Source organism: Marmota marmota, unplaced genomic scaffold (genome assembly GCF_001458135.2).
Source record: "Marmota marmota marmota unplaced genomic scaffold, marMar, whole genome shotgun sequence".
NCBI classification, from domain to species: domain Eukaryota; kingdom Metazoa; phylum Chordata; class Mammalia; order Rodentia; family Sciuridae; genus Marmota; species Marmota marmota.
The window spans coordinates 3,115,947-3,139,523 of NW_025999942.1; the positions used below are offsets into that span (position 1 = coordinate 3,115,947).

The window sequence follows — 23,577 nt, forward strand, 5'->3', positions numbered from 1 at the left end:
TACTTTTTTTTTTTTTTTTGGTCATTGGGGATTTAACCCAGGGTCAATTTCCCATTGAACTATACCCTCAGTCCTTCTTTTTTTATTTTTATTCGTTTTTATTTTAAAACAGTCTTACTAAATTGCTAAGGCTGGCCTCAAACTTGCCATCTTACTGCCTCAGCCCCCCAAGTAGTTGGGATTATAGGGATGATATCTGCAATCTTTATATCAGTAGTTTCTTCTTCTTTCTCTGAGATATAATATTTCTCCCTAACCTAGCATATTTTTATAGGTGCCATTACTATATAAATGGTAGGGGATAGGGCTGTAGCTCAGTAGCAGAACGTTTGCCTAGCATATATGGGGTGTGGGTTCAATTCTTAACTCCCATAAAAATAAACAAATAAAATAAAGCATGCTGTCCATCTACAACTATAAACTTTTTAAAAAATATATATGTATGTATGTATGTATAAATATATACACACACACACATATAAATGGTAAACATTAGTAGAAGCTGAAGGGCTTGTTAATAATGTCCCATGAATAATAAAGAAGTGCTAAAATTTCATTATACTAAGTTTCTTGATTTTTTTTTCTTCTATCTTCTTTAATATCTTACATTCCAGTTACTCAAATGTATCATTATTGCATTTGCTTACATGCTTTTGTTTCTTTATTTAAGCTGGACTGTAGTCACGTCTTCCACTTACAGTGCTGTCGACGAGTTTTGGAAAACAGATGGCTTGGTCCAAGGATAACATTTGGATTTATATCTTGTCCCATTTGCAAGGTATGGAAAGAATCTGAATTTACCTACTTTCCCTTTCTTTTCATCTTTCAAAATAAATAGGCATCAGTGTTTCTTGGTGCCCTTCCCTGTTTGCTGTTTACCATCAGCCTTCATCAGTTTATATTCCTCATCCAAGTGGTTCCTAAGAATGAGATATATATGCTATATGCTATAAAGCATTTCAAAACAGTTATTGTCAATTAAAAGCTTTTTAAGTTAAACATTGCATGAAAAATTCATTTAAACAACATCGTGTGTTAATGATGCATCACTACTTTCAGACCCCCTGAGAATTATATTACATGACAATTCCAAAAACAAAAAGAATCCTCTGGTGCTTGGAGGTATTGACACCTGCCATTAAAGAATAAAATATTGGTTGTTAGTGCCATTACAGCAGATTCTTTTAGAGCTAGTTAAAATGAGGAGAAAATTCTTGGCATTTTGACACATTTCTACAAAAGTAGTAAGAAAAGTAGGAAGTTGTTTTGGCAGGCTAATAATGATTAATAATATGCTTTTGTTAAAATAATCTGACATGCCTTTCTTATTAATTCTTCACTTGTTTTTGTTCTGTTTAGTTCTCCCTGTCTTCATATGTGCACCAGTCTTCTTCATATGTGCAGACTGGTACAAAGCGCTTAACATGAGAAGACAGTCATTACTTAGTTGGACTGAGGAATAATCAAAAAGATTTAGTGTTTTGTTTTCCCTTCTCATATGGTGCCAACCTGGGGGGGTGGGAGTCACATTTAAGAACCTAGAAATAAATACAGGGAAGTAGTGTCAATAATACTACCTGCCCATTTCTATCACATGTCATTCTACCCTTATCTTCCAGGAATTAAAATACACACACATTTCCCACAAACAGAGGGAGTGTATCATATTTGTTTCAGCCAGGTAACTTTTATTCCCACAAAACTTAAGGCAACAGGAAATATATTTTAGATTCCGGAAATATGAAATTAAAAAAAATTTTCATGCTGTCATTCCTAATTGCTCCTATTTCCCCTTTTCTTGTGTTCAAGAAGACTTTACAGAATTATTTTTAAATAACATTTTTTTAAAAACGTGTTTATCAACTATCTCCTGATACATTGCTTAGCACGTGGGCCCACACTAAGTATTTGTTCAGTTAATTAGTAAATTATGCTTTTAAAGAATGTTCATATTTTTTATTTCAGAATAAAATTAATCATATAGTATTAAAAGACCTGCTTGATCCAATAAAAGAACTATATGAGGATGTCAGAAGAAAAGCCTTAATGAGATTGGAATATGAAGGTCTGCATAAGAGTGAAGCTATCACAACTCCTGGTGTGAGATTTTACAATGATCCAGCTGGCTATGCCATGAACAGATATGCATATTATGTCTGCTACAAATGCAGAAAGGTAAACTACAAATTATATTAAGAATTTTTAAAGCTAGAAATTACCTATATTTTTAAGAAGTTGAATCATACAGTGATTTCTTATGTTTTATGTTTGAACTTAAAAATAAGAAAGCCTGATGCAGTGTTTCAAGGTGAACTTATTTACTTAATTTGCTTTAGAGTTTTTTTTCTTTTTTTAACCTAAACTTACTTTTTACAAAACATGTTGTAATATTCCCGTACAAAAACTACTTCCCGGGGCTGGGATTGTGGCTCAGTGGTAGAGCACTTGCCTAGTTTGTGTGAGGACCTGGGTTCGATCCTCAGCACCACATAAAAATAAATAAATAAAATTAAAGATATTGTGCCCACCTACAACTAAAAAATAAATATTAAAAAAAAAAACTACTTCCCGTCAGTAATAACTTCCTGCAATTGATTCATGAATGAACTTCTCTTTCATTTCTCTTAACCACTCCCTTGTTAAAATTCTTACTTCCTCGGCTGGGGATGTAGCTCCGTGGTGGAGCACTTGCCTAGTATGCATGAGGCCCTAGATTCAATCCCAGTATCACCAAAAAAAAAAAAAATTCTTACTTCCTTGGCTTCCAGGAAGACACTCCCTTTTGATGGCCTCCTTTCTTTGTGGCTAACTTCTTTATCAGGTTCCTTTTCTTTTCTTTTCAAGAGAGAGAGAGAGAATTTTTTAATATTTATTTTTCAGTTTTCGGCGGACACAACATCTTTGTTTGTATGTGGTGTTGAGGATCGAACCTGGGCCGCATGCATGCCAGACGAGCACGCTACCGCTTGAGCCACATCCCCAGCCCTCGGGTTCCTTTTCATTTATACTTGTTTTCCTAGTGAGAGCTCCTTATGTTTGGTGACCTCCAGTACATCCATGCATTTGCTACCACCTATACCATTATGACCTTCCAAAATGAGATTTAGGTACAAATATCCAACTGCCTGACAGTCGTTTGAATTTCTTACAGGTACTTGAAAGTTCACTGTCTGGTATTAGGTTCATCAACCCTGACTTTCCCAGTCTATTTTATTTTGCGGCGGGGTGGGGGGGGGAGGGTGGACAAAGGGGTACCAGGGATTGAACTCAGGGGCACTTGGCCACTGAGCCACATTCCCAGCCCTGTTTTGTATCTTATTTAGAGACAAGGTCTTACTGAGTTGCTTAGCACCTTGCTTTTGCTGAGACTGGCTTTGAACTCACTATCCTCCTGCCTCAGCCTCCGGAGCTGCTAGGGTTACAGGTGTGTGCCACTTGTGCCTGACTTCCAGTCTACTTTAATTACAAAGTCCTTTCAATTCTGTCTCCAAATCTCTGTTGAATCTTTTTTTTTTCTTTCTTTCTATTCTTCAACAACTCTAATCATTTTCTTTGGTGCTACTGAGCTCTTAGGTGGAGTCCCTAAACTTTCCATCTGATCCCTTCTACTTATACTGATACTAGTAAGTCAATATTTCTAGATCTCAAATCTAACTGGGGCATTCTTCTGCTTATAATCTTGTAGCCCTGTGTGTCTCTTCAGACATGAATGGAATTCTCATCTCCCATTGTATTACCATTTATACTTCATGCTACATTATACTGAAAACTGCAATTGTAGCCATGTTCTCTCTTTCATTGACACCTCCAAGCCATTGCCAGATTGTTTCTCTTCAAGGAATGTTCTTTTCTACCTCCTGCACATTTACTCTTCACCTGCCATGCCCATCCCCAAACACACCTGCTCAAAGGTATGATGAAATCTGTCTTATTCTCGTTCAGGATTCAGCTCAGGTTTCACGTCCTCTGTAATGTGCCCATATCTCCCCACATCATCCCTATCATACAGTTTTGTTATCTTGTATACATCCATGACAGCACTGCACTTGCAATACCATTACTGATTCACTTGTCTCTCTGATCAAACATTTTCCATGAAAACAAAGACTATATTCTTCCATATCCCTGTCTCCATTACAAGCATTTGTTAAATGTTAACTAAATTAGAAAATGAGTGAATGAGATATGCATAGTCTTGGAGTGTAACAGAATATACAGTTAATGAATGGAAGGCTAAATGGATATATGATAGTCAGAATGGCAGACAAATATACACAACCCATGGAAAGACCAACAGTGTACATTTATGAAACTAAAATATTATTTCTATGTTTTTAATGTGATAAACATCATAAATTAATATTGTGCTACCAAAAGGGTAGTAATCAAATATTTAAGAAGTCAAACAGAATATATAGAAAAGTGAAATAGCTGAAATAAGCATTAGGCCCCAAGGTAATATGAAATACTTCTCAGGCCAGGTTTAGCTTGTAGATGGCCATTTATAACCTCTGCATCAATGGAGCCTGTCTTTTGACCTGTTTTTCTAGTACAGAAAATAGATTTATATTGAACCAGCTTGTTTATTCCCAATTTTGACTTAGCTTTTTGACTATGAGACAAGATATTCATGCATGATGTGCATGTCCCAATTTCTTGGCCTCATTTTGTGCCCAGAGCAAATACAAATAAATCATCCATCATGGTAATTTCATTTATTCATGTGTCTAACTAGATAAAACTATGCTTTATAAGTATGAAGAGTATTGTGAATAGAACTACCAAATTTTCCTTTCCTTTTAAAAAATGCATGATAAGAAGATAATTAAAATTGATTGCTTTTTCTTTCCCATTAGGCTTGAAATTATAATTTTGTACCAATATTTATGTTAAGCATATTTCCATTCTATAGTATTTTAACTTTGGAATGGCTAAGCATTTTTTAAGCAATGGAAGGGAATACTTCATTTTTTAAAAAAAAAATATTTATTTTTTACTTGTAGTTGGACACAGTTTGTTTGTTTATTTATTTATTTATTTATTTATTTATATTTATGTGGTTCTGAGGATCGAACCCAGGGCCTAGCACGTGCTAGGTGAGCACTCTACCACTGAGCATAACCCCAGCCCAGGAATATGTCATTTAATGTTTCAAAATGAGGAAAATAATCCAAACTTTGCCATGAAAAAGCAGTTTCTACTTACTTCTTCATATGTTGTTCTCAATATTCATTTGGAATTATATATTCTCTTATCATTGTGCTTTGACATGACAATAAACTATCCATTCATGAAAGCATGAATCCAGAATTGAAATAGCTTTATTTCTTACCCTGATCCCGCCTTTTATAACAAGCAATATGGGCACCAATACACCTGGCATTATAAAGGACTGGTCAACAGATAATATTATTTCTAAGACTTTTTTTTATTTGTTCTAATTAGAATTAGAACAAATAACTAATTAAATAATTAATTAACTAATTTAATTAGTTATACATGACAGCAGAATGAACTCATTGTACACAAATAAGACACAACTTCTCATTTCTCTGGATGTACACGATGCAGTCACACCATTCATGTAATCATACATGTACATAGGATAATAATGTCCGTTTCATTCCACTATCCTTCTTACTCCCATACCCCCTTCACCTTCCCTCCCCTCACTCCCCTCTGCCTAATCCAAAGTTCCCTCTTCTCTTCCGTAGCCCCACCAACCCCCCATTATGGATCAGCATCCACATATCAGTAAAAACATTTGGTTTTGGGGGACTGACTTATTTCACTTAGCATGATATTCAACTCCATCTATTTACCTGCAAATGTCATCATTTTATTATTCTTTGAGCCTGAGTAATATTCCATTATGTATATATACCACATTTTCTTGTATCCATCTTTTGTTGAAGGGCATCTAGGTTGATTCCATAGTTTAACTATTGTGAATTGAGCTGCTATAAACATTGGTGTGGCTGTGTCACTGTAGTATGCTGATTTTTAAGTCCTTTAGGTATTCTTGGTCAAATGGTTCCAAGTTTGCTAAGGAATCTCCATACTGCTTTCCAGAGTGATTGCACCAATTTGCAGTCCCACCAGCAATGTATGAGTGTGTCTTCCCCCCCACATCCTCACCAGTATTTATTGTTGCTTGTTTTCTTGATAATTGCTATTCTGACTGGAGTGAGATGAAATCTTAGAGCTTAGTTTTGATTTGCATTTCTCTAATTGCTAGAGATGTTGAACATTTTTTCATATATTTGTAGATCAATTATATTTATATTTCTTCTTCTGTGAAGTGTCTGTCCAGTTTCTTAGCCCATTTATTGATTGGGTTTTTTTTTTTTTTGTTTTTTTTTTTTAGTTCTTTATATGTCCTAGAGATTAATGCTATATCTGGGGTGCTCATGGTAAAGATTTGCTCCCAATTTCTAAGACTTCTTGATCTGACTTTCACTACACATCTATGACAATGCAATATCACATCTCCCAGGCTGGCATTTTCTTTTTTTCTTCCATGATCTAAATATAGTCTCTCCATAGGCATATTTTGGTGGTGAAGCGCGTTGTGATGCTGAAGCAGGACAAGGGGATGATTATGATCCCAGAGAACTCATCTGTGGTGCCTGTTCTGATGTGTCCAGGGCTCAGGTAGGCAGAACATTTAATTAGAAAGGACGGTTTAGAAAAGTTTAAAAATTCAGTTTTTTAAATAATATAATCAATAAACCAGGATTTTCCACTAGTGTTTTCTGTTGTTTATGTAGCATTGTGTACTTATCCAAAATGTTTCATTTGTAGCATTTCTTTTGGGTGGTATTTTCATTTTATAATTTGTTTTCCATGAAATGATTTTCATATTTAAACAAGGAATAATTTTATATATTTAATTTTTTTAAACTTGCAAACTTTTATGTTTTCCTGCATAGTACATCTATGACATTGGAAGATTGATGAAGAAATATTAATTTTTCATGACATATCAGTAAAGATTCAAGGAAATTAAGTAGTTTATATATGAAATTTTGTATGTTGTGCTGAATATGGAATTAGAACCTGGGGCTTTTTCCAGATCTTTTGAGCAAAGCCACGTATTTATTCTTTAATTCATCAATTTTAATCCATTTTCAGAGCTATATATACTATCAAAATATGAGTTAATGAGTTTACTATGACTGTCTTAAGTGTAGTTGAAATAGTCTCACTATACTATTCTGCTATCTTTTCTTTTATTATAGATGTGTCCCAAACATGGCACAGACTTTTTGGAATATAAATGTCGCTACTGCTGTTCAGTGGCTGTCTTCTTCTGCTTTGGAACAACACATTTCTGTAATGCTTGTCATGATGATTTTCAAAGAATGACTAGCATTCCTAAGGAAGAACTACCACACTGTCCTGCAGGTATGCTTTCAGTTTTTTTGTTTTTGTTTTTCTGCTTTCAGTGTTTTAAAATCACAATTATAATCTACATAATCTAGTTTTGTTTTATTTCATTATTTGGTACTGGGGATTGAACCCAGGGGCACTTAACCACTGAGACACATCTTCTCCATCCTTTTTTTTTTTTTAAAGAGAGAGAGAGAGAGAATTTTAATATTTATTTTTTAGTTATCAGTGGACACAACATCTTTGTATGTGGTGCTGAGGATCGAACCCGGGCCACACGCATGCCAGGCGAGCGCGCTACCGCTTGAGCCACATCCCCAGCCCTCCATCCATTTTTTATATTATATTTAGAGACAGGGCTTCACTGAGTTGCTTAGAGCCTCTCTAAGTTACTGAAGCTGGCTTTGAACTTGTGATCCTCCTGCCTCAGCCTCCCAAGCTGCTGGGATTAAGGTGTGTGCCACTGTGCCCAGTTTATAATGTAGTTTTATGTAAAAATTATATGGGCACTCTACTTCAAGTGATGGAAACTCAAACAGAATAAATACCTCAACCTTACAAGAAGAGCACTTCCTGAGTAAAGTAGAAAAGATAAGGTCCTCATCAAAAGTGAGGAGCGAGGAGCTTAATGGAGCACACCTGTAATCCAACAGCTTGGGAGGCTGAGGTAGGAGGTTAAAAGGTTACAAAGCCAGCTTCAGTAACTTAGCAAGGCTGTAAGCAGCTCAGCGAAACCCTGACTCTATTTATAATATAAGCAACTCAGTGAGACCCTGTCTCTAAATAAAATACAAAATAGGGCTGGGGATGTGGCTCAGTGGTTGACTGGCTGTGAGTTCAATCCCCAGTACCCCCTGACCCCATAAAAAAAGATTGCTGATGAGCCTTTAAGAGCTATGTGAAGTTTGATATTCTAAATTCATTGTGGAGCCACATAAAAGGGTTTTGTGATTTTTTTTTTTTAAGCTGGAACCAGCATTATAAATTGGATAAGTAATTTGACTTAAGAGTGGCTGAGGATTGGGGATGTTTACCCTGGTGAGCATCAGAAAGCCAAGGGAATAAAAAGAAGCCACTAAGAATACAGGAAAATGATTATCTGTACATTCAGGCAGAGGAAAGGAAGACACTGAAACCAAAAGAGTCTAAAAAAGATCTAAAGAGGTAGGGAGGCGGTGATCACTCTGAGGTGGAATACCAGGCTTGCTAGAAGTGAGAGAAGTAGAAGGAGAGGTAAATGGAACCAAGAAAAGAATTTTTAATTAGATATATCTGCAATTAGTGAAACTATAAGTACATAGAACACAATATATTGTGCTGTTAGATCTGGGAAGCATACCATCCCATCAAAGCCCCCATGGAAAGTAGTTTGATAGTGCCCCTGAGATTTACCAGTGCCTTTAGTCTTAAGCAATCCCAATTCTGTGATACACCTGTGCATGTGAAGAAAATAACAAGATACAAAAGCGTAAGGTTATTCATTGCTTTTTTTTTTTTTTTTTTGGTGGGGGGTAATCAAGGATTGAACTCGGGGGCACTTGGCTACTGAACCACATCCCCAGCCAGCCCTATTTTGTATTTTATTCAGAGTCAGGGTCTCACTGAGTTGATTAGCACCCCACTTTTGCTGAGGCTGGCTTTGAACTTGCAATCCTCCTGCCTCAGCCTCCCAAGCCTCTAGGATTACAAGCATGTGCCACCGCACCCAGCTACAGCTTTGCTTTTAACAATAAAAATCTGTGAATAATACTAGTATCCATTGAGGGAGCTATTAATACTAAATGCTGTACATCATTTAAAAAAGAAGAACGGTGTTTCTTTGTACTGATGTGAAAAGATCTGTAGCAGATAGTGTAAATTAAAAAAGCAAATTACAGATGAATATATATAGTCTGCTACTTTTTTAAGAAAGCAGAAATGAAAAAATTTATTTATAGATGTATAAAGAAACACTGGAAGATTCATAAGAAACCAATAATATTGATTAAACTGTTGAAAAGCAAGAGTAAGGTGGTGATAGAGATAGGAGTAGAGAGGTGACTTCTGATTATAAATGATTTTTAATATTTTATTTTTCTTTTAAGATTTTGATTTTAATCCATGAGAATTATATTACCTATTTAAAAATAAATAGGGCTTTTTTGAGTATAGCTACTTTTTGCCATTTGCCATGCCAAATAAAAATTGTTATACTGATCTCCCTCAAGTAACTTTTTTTTCCTCCTTAGGTAGAAGTGGCATAGTTTGAAAGGAGTACATTCAGAATGATATGAGGCCATGGTTTTAGGGTAATAGCCAGAATACAGATGGGAGCCAAGGTTAGGAGTGAAGGTAGTGAGCTGAACTCAGCAAATGAAGGGAGTGAAAAGTAGGCCGTACTTTAGATGATTTTAGCTCCAAATGAAGGGGGGTTAGTCAATCAAAGTAGTAGGTCATAGTCTGGAAATAAATGGGAGCCAAGAGAAAGCTTGTTATGTTCGCTGGCCTTAGGACACCAAGGAGCTTGGAAGGCCACTTTCCAGCTGAGAACTTTTAAAGGCAAGCAGTGTCATCAGGAAAAAGCAAATTTTACGTAAAGGGAGTTTCTTCTGTTAAAACAAAAATCCTGAAAATAATAAGTAAGTTAGTAAGGAACTGAGTATTCCAGAGAACATGGTAGTAGGGTAGAAGCTAAAAGAAGAGGGGTCAGTGCAAATTGGTGCGGCCAATTTGGAAAGCAGTTTGGAGATTCCTGGGAAAGCTGGGAATGGAACCACCATTTGACCCAGCTATTGCCCTTCTCGGACTATTCCCTGAAGACCTTAAAAGAGCGTACTATAGGGATACTGCTACATCGATGTTCATAGAAGCACAATTCACAATAGCTAGACTGTGAAACGAACTTAGATGCCCTTCAATAGATGAATGGATTTTAAAAATGTGGCATTTATACACAATGGAGTATTACTCAGCACTAAAAAATGACAAAATCATGGAATTTGCAGGGAAATGGATGGCATTAGAGCAGATTATGCTAAGTGAAGCTAGCCAATCCCTAAAAAACAAATGCCAAATGTCTTCTTTGATATAAGGAGAGCAACTAAAAATAGAGCAGGGAGGAAGAGCATGAGAAAAAGATTAACATTAAACAGGGACGAGAGGTGGGAGGGAAAGGGAGAGAGAAGGGAAATTGCATGGAAATGGAAGGAGACCCTCATTGTTATACAAAATTACATATAAGAGGATGTGAGGGGAAAGGGGAAAAAAAGGGAGAGAATGAATTACAGTAGATGGGGTAGAGAGAAGATGGGAGGGGAGGGGAGAGGAGGGGGATAGTAGAGGATAGGAAAGGCAGCAGAATACAACAGTCACTAGTATGGCAATATGTAAAAACGTGGATGTGTAACCGATGTGATTCTGCAATCTGTATATGGGGTAAAAATGGGAGTTCATAACCCACTTGAATCAAATGTATGAAATATGATATGTCAAGAGCTTTGTAATGTTTTGAACGACCAATAAAAAAATAATAAAACACTTCAGCATTTACGAAAATAAAAAAAAATGTATCTTTAGAGCTGGGGTTGTAGTTCAGTGGTTGAGTGCTTGGGTTTGATCCTCAGCACCACATTTTAAAAAATAAATAAATAAATAAATAAATAAAAAAGAAGAGGGGTCAGGCAAAGGCAAGACATCCCCTTATATGTTCACATGATCAAGTCAGCCAGTAGAAAAGACTTTGTCCTTTAAACAGTGGTGAATCACAGAAGTGAGGCAGCAAAGGAGTTAAGGAGAAGGCAGAAGGAAGGAGCTAACAGTGATTCAGGGCATTTCCACATACATTTTTTACTTTCAATCTATAAGGTAGATGGTATTTTCTCCATGGTCACAAATAGAAAATTGAGGCCTAGGGAAGTAGTTACTTGATCTCAGGTCATAAACTTAGATGGAGATTTATACTAGCCTCACACATACCCCTAATTCATCTATTCATTTAAAGAATGAACAGAATTAAAGGAAAGCCCACAGTGATATCAATAGGGAAGATGGTCATATACAGTTTACTTAGAAGGACAAGGACAGGAGGAGCATTCTCTCAACCACTTGCAACTAAATTCTAATCTTGATTTAATGTATGGATGAGGACAAGAGTAGAAATTAAGAAATTGGAGTAGATAATCTGTTTCAGTTCATATGGGCTGCTGTAACAAAATGCCACAAACTAGGTAGTGTAATAACAACAGAAATATATTTCTAACAGTTCTGGAGTCTGAGAAGTCTTCTTGCTATATCATCACAAGGTGGAAAGGATTAGGAGTCTATTTATAAGGGAACTAATCCCAGTCACAGGGTCCACCCTCCTGATGATATCCTTTCCCAAAGCCCTACCTCATAATACCATCACATTGGTAATTAGGTTTCAATATATGAATTTTGGGGCCACAGAAGAATGAAGACTATGACACAATCCCTCTGTCTATTCATTACTTTTCTAAAATATTTATTGATTGCCTTTTTGGTGCCAGGATACTTCTTAATCTTCCCAGTACCCTTTAAGTTAGATATTTGCTATGCCTACTTTAAAGATGAGGGATCTAATAATCAGAAAAAATAAGTTCCTTTGATTCAGTGTATATAATTATCTGAAAAATGAGGATAAGAGATTTGGATTTTTGTGACTAGTAGAGAATTGATAGACGATAACAATGTCTCAATAGTAATCACTCATATGTTTGCAGGTGCTTTTGTTTTGTCTTTACTTTTACTATTATTATTTCTTACATTGTGTTCCATTATGAACTCCCTGAAGACAGGAATCATGTACTGTTCATCTCAACATCCCAAGCACCTAGCATACCATTCACACGCTAGTGACTTCATCAGTGTTTGATGAGTGAATGCCTTCTTTTTTCCCCTGAAGAAACTCAAGTACTGCAGTTTGCATGAGCCACCACAGATAGCAGTGCTACCTGAACTAGATCTGCCACAGGGTGTACCCCTCCTGCACACTGCCCTACCCATTCATGGGGGAGACACCAGTATGCATTTTAATTTGGGACAGGAGATCTACTCTCCTTTATAATTAGATGCAGGCATAATTAACTTGCTAGCCAGTCCTGGAGTCTCCCACATTGACCCATTCCAGGTCTATGCCTGCACTTGAATCAGCGCAGCTACTACTCTTTCATGTTAGCTCAAACCAGCAGTTGACCTCTGTCTCTGAGATTAGCTATCTTCACTTTTCTATCCACCCCATTCCTTGGTGTTACTCTTGTATGGAACTTACTTTTTATTTACCTGAAACAGACCTCAGTTTGTTGTTGTTCAGTAATAGTAATAACAGCTAATATTAATTTCATGCTTCTACTGTGCCAAGTTAAAAGCTTCATAAACTCCAGCCTTTTACCTCTTATTGTTTCCTTTACTGTTTTCACAGTAGAGAATTTTTTAAACCCCAGAGAGGTAAATTGAATTAAATCCCCATTGATCTGAATAAACTCAGTTCATCCACACATGATATATTTCTCTTAAGCAAATTCAGAATTTACATTTATTGATTGAAAAAAGTATCTGTAGAAAACTAATGTGTAGTTCCTGTCTGTTTTAGTGGGTAATCTGCAATTGAGTATAAGCACAATCTGTGTTACTGGCAGCATGATGATGTTCCTCCTTGTTTGTGAAGAAGCTAAAGTGCTTTTTAAATGATGTGAAACACATAACATGAAACACATTAGCATAACAAATTTCTTTTAAAAAATAAAAGAGTAAAAGTTTTTTTTGTTTTTTTTTTTTTTACATCTTTATAGGCCTACTTTATTTGGTTATTATCTACAAATTTTTATCTTCCTGAAACTGTTTTTTCTAGATTATGATATTTTGTTATTTTAATGTTCATATTTTAAGTTGATTAATTTTCACTTTCCTACTAATCTCCGTTCAGGTACTTTTTAAAAATAACAGTAATAGTCAGTCTTCCCACTGATAAATGTTCCCTTTCTCTTCCGTGAAGGTAGGATGATAATAGCATGGCTTGTATATTAGGTTTGTTTTTATTCATAGACAAACATCCTACACCAAAGTCCCCCATATTTTCTCATCCAGAATAATTTTCTACCAGTTTAAATTGAGGGATATTTGTGACCATTTTTGCACATTGCAGATTTAAAATGACATATCTGATTGATCTATTACTAGAAAAAGACCTGTAAGCTTATAATGGTTCTCTTAAGGCAGGATGTTGTATGTAAGGAACTATGTCACTTTCTTTGTTATTTGTATTGGTTATGTTGAAGTTTTTATAGTGAACATTTTTATTTTGTGATCAGAAGAAAATAATTTTATATTTTATTACCATGGTCATGCTATTTTGTTGAATAACTTATCAATGATTCCTATTTATGTGAAGTTGTGTGTGTTTTAAAAACATTAAATTCCTTTGTCTCCTTTAAAATTGATACAGGTCCCAAAGGCAAACAGTTAGAAGGAACTGAATGTCCACTCCATGTTGTTCATCCACCCACTGGGGAAGAGTTTGCTCTGGGGTGTGGAGTGTGCAGAAATGCTCACACTTTTTAGAACACTCAGATCCTTTATCTTCAGAGAGAAAAGTTGCCTTCATCCAGAGAGAAAAGTTGCCTTCATACAGTGAAGTTTAAACTTTGCTCAGGATAAGGACGGGACCATTTTTACATCCATGAAAATGAACTATTCACAGTGCAAGAAGGATGCCAAATACCATGTACATAATTCTTGCTATGGAAAGTTTCCCCATTATTTTGGTTTATCTTCTTTTGAACCAAGACATCAAATTTGTGAGGTGTTTGCATGTGGCCATTACCGTCTTTGGCCTGTGAAGCATTGGACATTTATAGATAATTGATATAAAAGAATTGCCATACCCATGGACTAAGAATGATGCCGGCTTTCAAGCAAAAAAGAAAAATAATCATTGTTTATTGTATACTGCCTTTTTGTAATCCTGTACAATTGCATCACGGGTGGGGATAAAAAGAGGAATATTCTGGTTTATTTCCTAGACTGTTATTTAAAAAAAAAAAAATTGTGTTAGGACGGCATATAAATGTAATAAGTATCACACTGTATATAAAGATATCAATGTTTGTCCTGTATAAGAATTACTAAATTACAAATGCAGTTTCATTTAAACTTCTAGGTTAAGTTTGAGCCTGAAATTTTAATGAAGTGCAATACTGAGTGTGCCTCATTATCTTGCAGCTGTAAACATATTGGAATGTACATGTCAATAAAGCCACTGTACATTTTTATACAGTGATAAAGTCTAATATTTGTGTAAGGTGTTGTTTGTTTGAGAATCAAAATTTAAACAGCTTCAAAGTCTTAAATTCCATTTAAGCTTTTTGGAAAGAAATTATTAACATGGCCTAATTATGATTCTCAGAACTGGTTATTAGGGAAAATAAGAGTAATAATGAAGCACTATGCTGGAATCTTAAATACTGCATAGATCATGGTGTGTGTGTATATATATCTTTTCATAAACACATATCAAACACAGGAAAATACTTAGGAAAACAATCAACTGCTATCTTCTTAATTAGTAGCTTTCAAAATTTTTATAAAACAATAAACCATTAGTCTTTTTTTTTTCCTTTTGTGTGGCACTGGGGATTGAACCAGTGCTTTACCACTAAACTCCACCCCCAGCCTTTGTGTGTGTGTGTGTGTGTGTGTGTGTGTGTGTGTGTGTGTGAGAGAGAGAGAGAGAGAGAGAGATAGGTTCTCACTAAGGCTGGCCTGATCCCCCTGCCTCAGCCTCCTGAGTGGCTGAGATATAGGTGTGTGCCACTGCCTCAGTCTTTTATCTTCTATATACTAGTAATGTGTTTAGGTGGATCTTTTTTTTTTTTTTCTGTATCTTTCCTTCCACTAGAGTCATGAAATTGCCAAATTATTGATTTACATTCTATCCTAAATCAGATGATATTTATTTCATGAGACTCACAAATTTATTTTATTCTAAATTCCCATTATTGGAAATACAGAAATTAATTTGTCAATTTGAAATAATTGGCAAATTTAATAACATTTGTAGTAAGCATTTGTGAGAAGTTTAAAACAAACTTTGTCTTAAAGAACTTAAAATACAAAAAAAGATCAGATCTGAGCTCAGATAACTGTTTTATAGAATGTTGTAATACATTTCATAAAAATATCCAAGCCAAAGACAAAATTATTATTGTTTGGTTGGTTTTGTAGTTGGGAGAGTGGCAACCAAGAGACCATTGGAACTCCATCTTAAAGAGCAAATAGCATTTCAAGAAACAAAGGTGTAAAAAGTGGCATGAGAAAAAAGTGCTAGGTGGAAAAATATAAAATGTGATTAGAGAATAGTGTGCAGTGTTGATTTAACATGTTTCTAAGAAACACAAAATAGGTAAGAGCCCCAAGGAAAATGAGGAGAGAATGAGGTAAGCCTGTGATGATAAGTATATTTGACTTAACTTAAGTCCACAGGAATAAAACTAACCATGAGAATGCCACACAAACAAAAGACTTAATGGACACTTGGGATCTGTAAGGAATACCATTTCATCTACACTGACTTTGCTGATAAATTGATAAGCTCCAGGTAATGAGGGCAGGGGAAACCAGGAAACTACTGAGATGCATGGTAAAGTTCTAGTAATAAAAGGAGGGAAAGCAACTAAGTTCTACAATGTGTACTCACAAGGACTTGAACTTATCTTAATTTATGAGGAATCCATCTTTAATTATACGATCCTTAGTATTTCAAAAATAGCAAACTTAAACATTTTAGGAATAAACTACAACAAAGCACAGAAAGGGATGACTGGCAGGCATTTGGCTAAAGCATCTCGTGCACAAAGATCATCCTTTAAATGCTCTGTGTAATATACTAGGCATGAAGCAGTAGAACCATAATAGTAAGGGTTAGTGAATCTTTCTGGACAGAAACTAGACCCGTTATATTTTCAAGCATAGTAAATGCAATTTTTCTTAAAACGGTTTTCTGGTCTAAGATCGTATTCTATAAATAAGCTTATTTGATAAAATATATGCAGTACTCTCTTCACACTTTACTCAGCATTTTACTAATTTGCTGTCTTTTTCAGATTTTTCAACCTCAGCAGCTCTCCCTGCCTACTGTGTCACCATATTCCATCTAGACCCAGACTCTTGTGTTTCTGATGGTCACTGTTTGATGGAACATTACAGCTCATTTTCCTGAAAACTGTCAATAGCACATGAAAAGTGCTGGGATTGAAGCAAGCCCTGACTCTGCCCCCTTTTTTTGCCTGTGTGGCCTTGAGTAAGCCACTTATTTTGGTTAGAAATAATACCAAATTCAAATCAAATGGAAATGTATTTACCAAGTACTTTATCCCACAATAAAATAGTATTTAAATGAGAAGAGCAAAGGAGAGAACATTTACTTAACATCTCACAGATTGCAGACACTGAATTAAGCTTTTTATGTAGTCCAACAACTCCAGGAGTAAAGCATTATTAATCTCATTTAGCTATTTACAGAAATTAAATGACTTATACTAGATTCACACTGTTCTGGCTAAAAAAAAAAAAAAAATCCTAAAATGTATATCTAGAACTTTCAGTCTCTAAAGTCCAAACTTTTTCTGCCACATGATGCTATTACTTACTGATGGTTCTGAAAAGAATTTATGAAGTAGTTACTGGACATCTGTATGAACACAGTTGCAAAGAGGACAAGATAATATTTGCCCACAAAAGTGGTCAGTTTAGTTGGGAGCAGTGCAGCTCAGAGCTCCAGTTTAGGTGAGCCCCCACCTGGGGGAGAGTAGTTCCACACAGCCTTCAACTGCAGCACCTGTGGTATCCAACCCAACATGGGATCCAAAACCACAATCTTCTAGGGCAGCTCCAGCCAAAAGAACATGGCCAGCATTCTAGGGCCTGTCAATTTATGTCCAAGCACTCAGATTGACCTTTATAGTCAATCTTTGCACCAGTACTTGGGCTGGCAGAAACCTGCTCAGAGCTTCATTATTGCCAGGGACTTTTCCAACCTGAGCTTCTTCTTGTATGCCTCTCCTTTCATGAATCTGCATCACCTGAAATCTCTTCCTTCCAGCTCTCTCAGCCTACACTCTTTCACAGGCTTTCCTCCCAAAAGATTCTAACTTCTAACTTCATGTAGGTATCTCCCTCCTAGAGGGCCTGACACATGAGGATAGTATGATTTAAATGGCTTACTTGAAGAGTTCACAAATGACCTCAGGTAGCACAGGGAAATTAGCTATACTGTGAAAACATAATATTGGAGGGAGTCACAGGAGAAATTATGAAAGAAAGTAAAGTCAGGGTTGGGGATAACTGTCCAGTAAGTAACCCTGCAGTCTCAATATAGTTGCAACTTCACAGTAAGTTTCTAAGCAAAATGAGCCCAAGAAACATGTTCAGTTACAGCTTGTCCATCTCCTCAAGAAAAAAAGTGTGTTTTGACAAGAAAAGTGTGAAGGAGAATTCCAGGAAGAGAGTGTAGTGAGAACTAAGGTGCTGATGTGTTCCTCGGAGGTGTGAGTAGCTTTTGCCTCCTAAGTTTAATGAATAGTTGAGTACTCTTCTAGGCCTGCACTCTAATGAGGGTAGGAACTGTGTTCCCCATTGCTTAGTAACCATGATTTTCCCATTTGAAGGTGCTTAAATGGACTGTATGAGTTAGTTAATATGTGCAGCACTACACAGAAATATGTCAGTGATACAATGTCACTAAGAATTACAGTCAAGGTTTTATAAAAGAAAAAAAAAAGGAAACATTTATTGAGGGGCTTACTGTAGCCAAGCACTGTATAGGTATGGCAGTGTAATGGTCTCCCCAAATCTTCCTGTGTCTTAATCCCCAGGATGTATGAAGATGTTACCCTGTGAGGCAAAAGGGACTTTACAGATGTGATTAAGGACACAGACCTTTAAATGAGATTAGATTGGATTAACACAGCAGTCCCAATGTAATCAGAAGGGTTCTAATATGGGGAAAGGGGAAGAAAGGGGGTCAGAGTCAGGGAAGGAGAGGAACAGAAGCCAGGTGCTACACTGTTGAGTTTTTTTAAGTTGTAGTCATACAAAATACCTTTATTTTATTTACTTATTTTTATGTGGTGCTGAGGATTGAACCCAGCACCTAGGTGAGCACTCTACCTCTGAGCCACAACCCCAGCCCCTGCGCTATTGGTTTTGAAGATGAAGGAAGGGGCCAGGTGCCTAAAAAGACTGATGACCTCCAGAAGCTGGAAGGGGCAAGAAAACAGATTCTCCCCTGAGCCAGAAGGAATACAGTTCTGCTGATACCTTGATTTTATTCCATTTTGGATTTCTGATCTCTAAAGCTGCACAAAAATTAGTGTTGTTTTTTTTTAAGCCACCAAGCCTATGGCAATTTTTTACTGTAGCAATAGGAATCATACAAGGGGCTTCCTGCGCCTGATCATACTTTCATCTCCTACAAACCTATGAACTGTTGCTATCCTTTTTTTTTTTTTTTTTTTTTTTTTTGGTGAGGCAAACAAGTCTCACAGAAAAAGACTGAAAAATTTCAATAATTTTTAAACTGATTACACATAGAAATAATATTTTGGATATACTGGGTTAAGTAGAATAAATTAATAAAATAGATCTTACCTGTTCCTTTTAACTTCATTGTGGCTTCCAGAAAATTTTAAGTATGTGCCTTGCATATATTTGTAATGAAGAGTACTGGCCTAGAATCTTATCCTCCACAGTTTGATTTTATCATTTTATTTTTAAATTAAATTTGACCTGATATATAAAAATTTTATAAATAGGGTAACTTGTGATGTTTTGACGCATGTATGTGTTTTGTAATGTTAAGTCAGGTTAAGAATATCTAACTCCCAAAATTTTATCATTTTTATAGCAAAATATTCAATATCTTCTAACTTTAAAACTATGTAGTACATCCTTATTAGCTACAGTCACACTACTGTACTACTATGCGATTTTGCATAATTGCATACCAGAACTTCTTACTTCCACAGGTAAAAACAAATCTGTGGTGATAGATTTTAGAACAGTGTTTACTTTTGAAAAGGCACTGCAATAAGTCACTGTAACATTTTATATCCTGAACAGGACAGTGATTTCACAAATGCACACATACAGAAATCCATCACACTATATATCTAAGATTTATGTACTTCACTGCTTATAAATGATACCTTCGTAAAAGAAAAGTTATAAAAGATGACTCAGGGAAAGAGCATGGTTATATATAAGCTTAAATGATAAGTCTAAAAATTTTTGTTTGATGTTATAAAGAGTGAAGTACTGAATGCTTCTGAGCAAGAAGACATACTCCAGTCAGTACTTCATGAAGATGAACAAGAAGCACCAAACAGCCTTCCAAGACCCATTAGCTCAATCAGTCATGAACCTCTCTCAGTTACTGAAGTGGGAACAAATGTTTAGGTGTCTGGTGATGAATAAAGTGGTGTCAACACAAAAGCTTTGATTTAATGGAACATGGCATATGATACCAGAATGCTGATAAAAATGAAATGTTCCCTCTACCTAGATTGTTTAGCAAGAAACCTAATGGCCCAACACATTGATAAAAGACCTCAATGCAGTGACCTCACAGTTAGAAGGGGTCTAGAAATTTGTTAGGGCACTAATGGAAAGATGCACCCAATGTTGGACACTACTACATGTAGCACACATAAATATGTGACTTGGATATTGTAATATAGAGAAGTACAATCTCACAGCTACAGTCAAGATAGGGCAAGAAAGAACCAGGGAATTAAATATGGCAAATAGCATATTTTATATCAAAGAATGAGATCTATCAGGCAGGTAAAAGGGGCAATTAGGAACTCAATGTAGCATTGTATATGATATTTAATTTCAAAATGCTCTCATATGAATAGGAAATAAGAAAAAATGACAGAATTATAGAAGAAGGTATTAATTATCATTGGGATAAATGAATGAGCTCTGAGAATGCCCACTTGTAAAGAATAGCTCTGATTAAAACTGAAGATTTCTATGCCTTGTAAATAAAGTCTGTGCCCATGGATATTCAAAACCTAGGCACAACTTGGTGCCTGACTGAAAAATAACTATATATCTGCCATTGTGGAATGACCTGGGATACATTTGAGAAATAGACAACTAGAGTTTGCCTCTTCTGGACTCAATTCTAACCAGTATGAATATAACTAATTGGCATCTGTGGACATGACAAGGCTGAGGTCCCTTAAACCTGCTTTGGAAAACATACTTAAAAATGTGAGTTTAATATCACTTACTCTTAGGGCAAAGTAAAGGTCATGGATGAAAATAATAGAGAAACACATTTTGTTTGCACCTAAAAAAAAAAAAATAGTCTGTCTAATGAATCCCTCTTTCAGTGGATCAAATATCCTTGGCAGGAAGTGAGTGTTATCAATGGGGCTACTCAGGGATGTTTGGTTACAATGGCAGAGTGTGGGAAACCATCTATATTGGGAGAGGGGAATAGTGGAAGCAATTTGAAATCTATCTGCAAGGCTAAAAATGAACCATTTTCAGCTAGCGTGATGTGTCTCATAATGAGTGCCAAGCCCAGGAAAAAGTCATGTCTTAGTATTTGCCTGGGTTATTACTTTTCAAGGGACAAAACCAAAGGCTTAGGTAAGAACATTTTCTGCATATGTTAGTTTCCCTTTGGTTTAGCTTAGGCCAACTAGAGAGAAAAGTCACAACTTGTAAGGCTGAGAAGGCCTAGCATTGAAACAATCACTTCTGTCCTTCTTTAAGGAATTAGAGCCAATAGTAATAACAAGGATGTAGCTAACATTTCTTTAAGGTTGCCATATGCCTACAACTAGATGACCTATTTGTTTTACATATGTTAAGTAATATGCAAATTCTATACCATTTTGTGTAAAGGACTTGATTATCCAAGGATTTTGGTATCCTGGTGGGGCAGGGGGAATTCTGGAACAAAACCCCCAAGGATACCCAGGGACAACTTGTACCACAACATAACCTAATCTATCCTGATTACTGGTATGCTAAGAAGGTGGTGTTTGTGGGAATGCTCAGCCCCTGGAAGAGGTACTGTCTGTGGAGAATTTAAAAGCAATAATAAGGCTGTCTAATTATTGGACTGCTCTTTGGCTGTGTGTACTGGCAATTCTAGAGAGTCACTAATAAAAATATTCTTCCCTGATGGATCATTCTGCTCCATAGCCACCCTTCCTCAACCCACATGCCATGGATCTTGACTAAAAAAATGTAAATAAGTATTGACTTATCAAAAAATAAGTGCAAGCTTATTTTTTTTAAGCTGAAATAAAATCTTTAACAATAGCAGGGTTGAAGAGAGGGTATTCAATAGGTAAAGTATACTAAGGTCTTTGTTTTGTTTTGGAGGAAGGCAGACTCTAAAGGGGAAATTAAAAGGTACTATGATTGGAGTGTAATTGAATATTAATTTGATATAATATATATTGATTATATTTACTTAACTATTCCCAATATAAAATGGTTCCATTCATTCTGCCATTAAAACACAATATTCGCTTAACATTGCCATATGCCTGCAACTGAGAAACTAATGTGACTCCATTTTTGAGAAACCAGCCTCTACCTCAGAGCAAAGCCTGTCCAAGGAAGGGGGAGTGACCCTGGTCCTTGGAAAAACCCACGGAGCATTCCTAAGCACATACCCATCCTGCTGAGTTGTTTGTCTGTAAATAACAGGAGAGGTCTGAGGCGCCAGGTGTCCCTGACTCAGTTAGGCTAGGTGAGGACCCATAGCAACCCCCTAGCAACCTCCAATCAGCATGAGACAGGGAAAATACCTGGAATGCCAGATGACCCCCAAGTAGTTTATGGTGGTTGATAACATGTTGGAAAACCAGGTAGTTTAGCACGTACACCCCTCGTGGCCTAAACCAATCAGTTCAAAGGAATCCCCCTCTTGTACTAACCAATCACCCCTACCCAACTTGTTCCCGACATTGAATGTGCTAATCAATGTTAAGAGTTGTTGTTTGATTTTCCCGAGGTATGGAATGATTTGCTGTGTGATGTTGTGATGCATAGAGTATCCCCCCAAAACCTATAAAATCTCACTGAACAAAGGACTGGGACTCACTCCCTGGGACCGCTGCTTCTGGAACGGTTGTGAGTCCAGGTTCGAGCTTGCAATAAAGACTCTTGTGTGATTGCATCGGATTCAGCTCCTGGAGGTCTATTGGGGTCCAGGAATCTGGCATAACACAACTAGTTGACCTATTTGTTTTAGATATTAAGTCATATACAAATACTAAGCAATTTTATTTAAAGAACTTAATTATCCAAGGATTAATGTGTTATACCACATTAATGGTTTAATGTGGTTGAGTGATCCTTTATATTGCTAACCTAGCTTCAAGAAAAGGGGCCTATTTTTGACTTGTTTTTCTTCCTCTAATAATTATCATTACCTTTCTCAGAACTTCCTATTGTTCCTCACAATCCAGTCACTGAGGAACCTAATAAAATGTTGCAGTTCAGGTACATCCACTTACGATGCTGCTGGAGAGTTTGAACAGTTTGTCTTGATCTGACAGCCAGTCCTTAAAAACAATCACTAGCATTTCCCCACATTTAATCTTAATGTAATTTTACATATGGCTTCCTAGTTCAATTTCTTGGGAGGAGGAGGAAAATGGAGGGATCCTCAGAATCACTGCCTTCCAGTCTTTCCCCACAAGGGTTAAGAAGTTCAACGGCATCTTTGGATGGAAAACTCCTTTTTCTTTTTTATTTTTGAGAGGGGTGGAGAAATGGTGTGTAATTCAAGCTAAGATTTTTGCACCTAAGGGCATTTCTAATTTTGAAAAACTCAATACCCCCAAATCTAAACTTTTAAAACAAGTCAATTAGGTAGCAGTTACAAAAATGTCTTGATTTGCAAAAGGCTCCTAATTCTTATAATTAGTCATCTATTTACACTCTCTCATTGTTTTTGAAAAATTTCAGGAGTCTCTTTACTTCATAAAGCAAGCATGGTTTTTAAGAATAACTGATGATAAAAATCTATTGGAGCCAGGTGTGGTAGTGCATGCCTGTAATCTCAAAGGCTCAGGAGGCTAAGGCAGGAGGATCGCAAATTCAAAGCAGTCTCAACAATTTAGTGAGGCCCTAAGTAACTTGGTGAGACCGGGTCTCCAA

The 23,577-nt window shown here is 36.3% G+C and overlaps 1 protein-coding gene across 1 annotated transcript in view; it reads left to right on the plus strand.

The window, feature by feature from the left end:
- Positions 1-14,675, plus strand: part of Mycbp2 (MYC binding protein 2) — a 233,163-nt gene extending 218,488 nt beyond the window's left edge. Inside the window, 5 exon segments of the mRNA XM_048801244.1 lie at positions 589-778; positions 1,966-2,175; positions 6,547-6,654; positions 7,242-7,407; positions 13,832-14,675. Coding sequence (XP_048657201.1) covers positions 589-778; positions 1,966-2,175; positions 6,547-6,654; positions 7,242-7,407; positions 13,832-13,947 — 790 coding nt within the window. The 3' untranslated portion in view covers positions 13,948-14,675.
- Positions 14,676-23,577: the final 8,902 nt, after the last annotated feature.